The sequence below is a fragment of the Echinops telfairi genome, unplaced genomic scaffold (assembly GCF_000313985.2).
Source record: "Echinops telfairi isolate 266 unplaced genomic scaffold, ASM31398v2 ScPeMD7_4;HRSCAF=17, whole genome shotgun sequence".
NCBI lineage: Eukaryota > Metazoa > Chordata > Mammalia > Afrosoricida > Tenrecidae > Echinops > Echinops telfairi.
This window is the reverse complement of record NW_022103900.1, coordinates 38,292,092-38,293,423: the sequence shown is the minus strand read 5'-3', so window position 1 is coordinate 38,293,423 and position 1,332 is coordinate 38,292,092. Positions and strand designations below refer to the sequence as shown.

At 44.2% G+C, this 1,332-nt stretch overlaps 1 protein-coding gene across 2 annotated transcripts in view; it reads right to left on the bottom strand.

The window, feature by feature from the left end:
* CNTNAP5 (contactin associated protein family member 5) overlaps positions 1-1,332 on the bottom strand; it is a 1,132,484-nt gene that overhangs the window by 58,164 nt on the left and 1,072,988 nt on the right. For both annotated transcript variants that reach the window (XM_030887885.2, XM_045299024.1), the window contains one exon: positions 578-708. In XM_030887885.2, the coding sequence (XP_030743745.1) occupies positions 578-708 (131 nt within the window). The remainder of the gene's footprint in view (positions 1-577; positions 709-1,332) is intronic.

Below are 1,332 nucleotides of genomic sequence, written 5' to 3'. Positions count from 1 at the left end.
TCACTCAGGGATTTTATCCCTTCTCACTGAACCAAACTCACTGCTATCACTAGATGCCCACTCATAGTGACCTGGAACTTCCCCTTTCCCCGTGTATCTTTCACTAGACTCTTGTTCTGTTATTAAGTCATCTGTTATTGCAATATAAATTGCTACCCTTCACTCCAACTTCTGATGAAATCGAACTGGGTGGGGCCAATAATTCAAATTTCTAACAAGTTCTGAGATAATGCTTATATTGGTAATGGTGGGGAGTATTTGATGTCTCTGTGTTAGTTACAGGGAGTTCTGTTATCTGGTTAATTTTGGACTGCTAACTGCAAAGTCAGTGATTCAAACCCACTAATGGTTCTTTGAGAGAAATGCGAGGCTGTCTGCTCCCCAAAAGATTACCGTCTCAGAAACTCTAGGGAGGGCCACTATGAGTTGGGATCATCTTGATGGCCGTGGGGAGCTGGATGCTACCTCCTCAGGTTAAGCATGGTTCATAGTCCAACCCTCAACTCCACATCTGGCCCTTACAAGTTTTGAGCTGCCAAAGCATACATGATTGCACAGGAAAAGGGAAGTAATTCACCTGAATGGTGAGCTTTCTCCCCTCTCGGGTAATCTTCAAACGATGTATCCTTCTGTTGGCAAAGTTGTCTACATCAATGGTAAAGACATGGCTTTCTTCCTTGCTCAATTGGTAGCGAACTTGTAAGCTTCCTTGAAGGAAAATATTAGAAATTAGAATTTAAATATGACCTATAGCATGAAAAGTATGATCATATTGCCATTTAATTCATCTTACTGTTTTCCAGAGAGCATTTATTCAAATTAGTGTATCATTCAAAAATTTAAAGGATATTGTACATGGGGTTAGGGTACTCTCAGTATCTATATAATTTTGCTTAGGTACAAAATTAAAGAATGTGCGTGCATACCGGCATGAAGCAGGGAACCACTAGAGAGGTCTGAGGGGTTGGCCCCAATTCCAACCACGTGGACAGCCGCCCCTACCCCCAGAAGAATTTACTTGAGGACAGCACTGAAGCTACAGCTCATGAGAGAGACATGTCTGATTAGAGCACAAAGGAGCAAATGAAGGGGGCGGAAGAGAGAGTAGAGCACATCCTGGCCCACCAAGCCTTGAGGACAATATCCCTGCTCAGAGCAGCCCATGTATAGAGAGGACCATAAGGCCAGCCCCACTATAAGAAACAACATCCTTCACAGACCCATAGCCCTACAGGGGCCAGCACTGGAGACACAGTGTGGGAATTGCGCCCGATCTGACCCCACCACACCAAGGCAAAACACTAAGGATGTGCAACAGAACAGCAAGGGAAG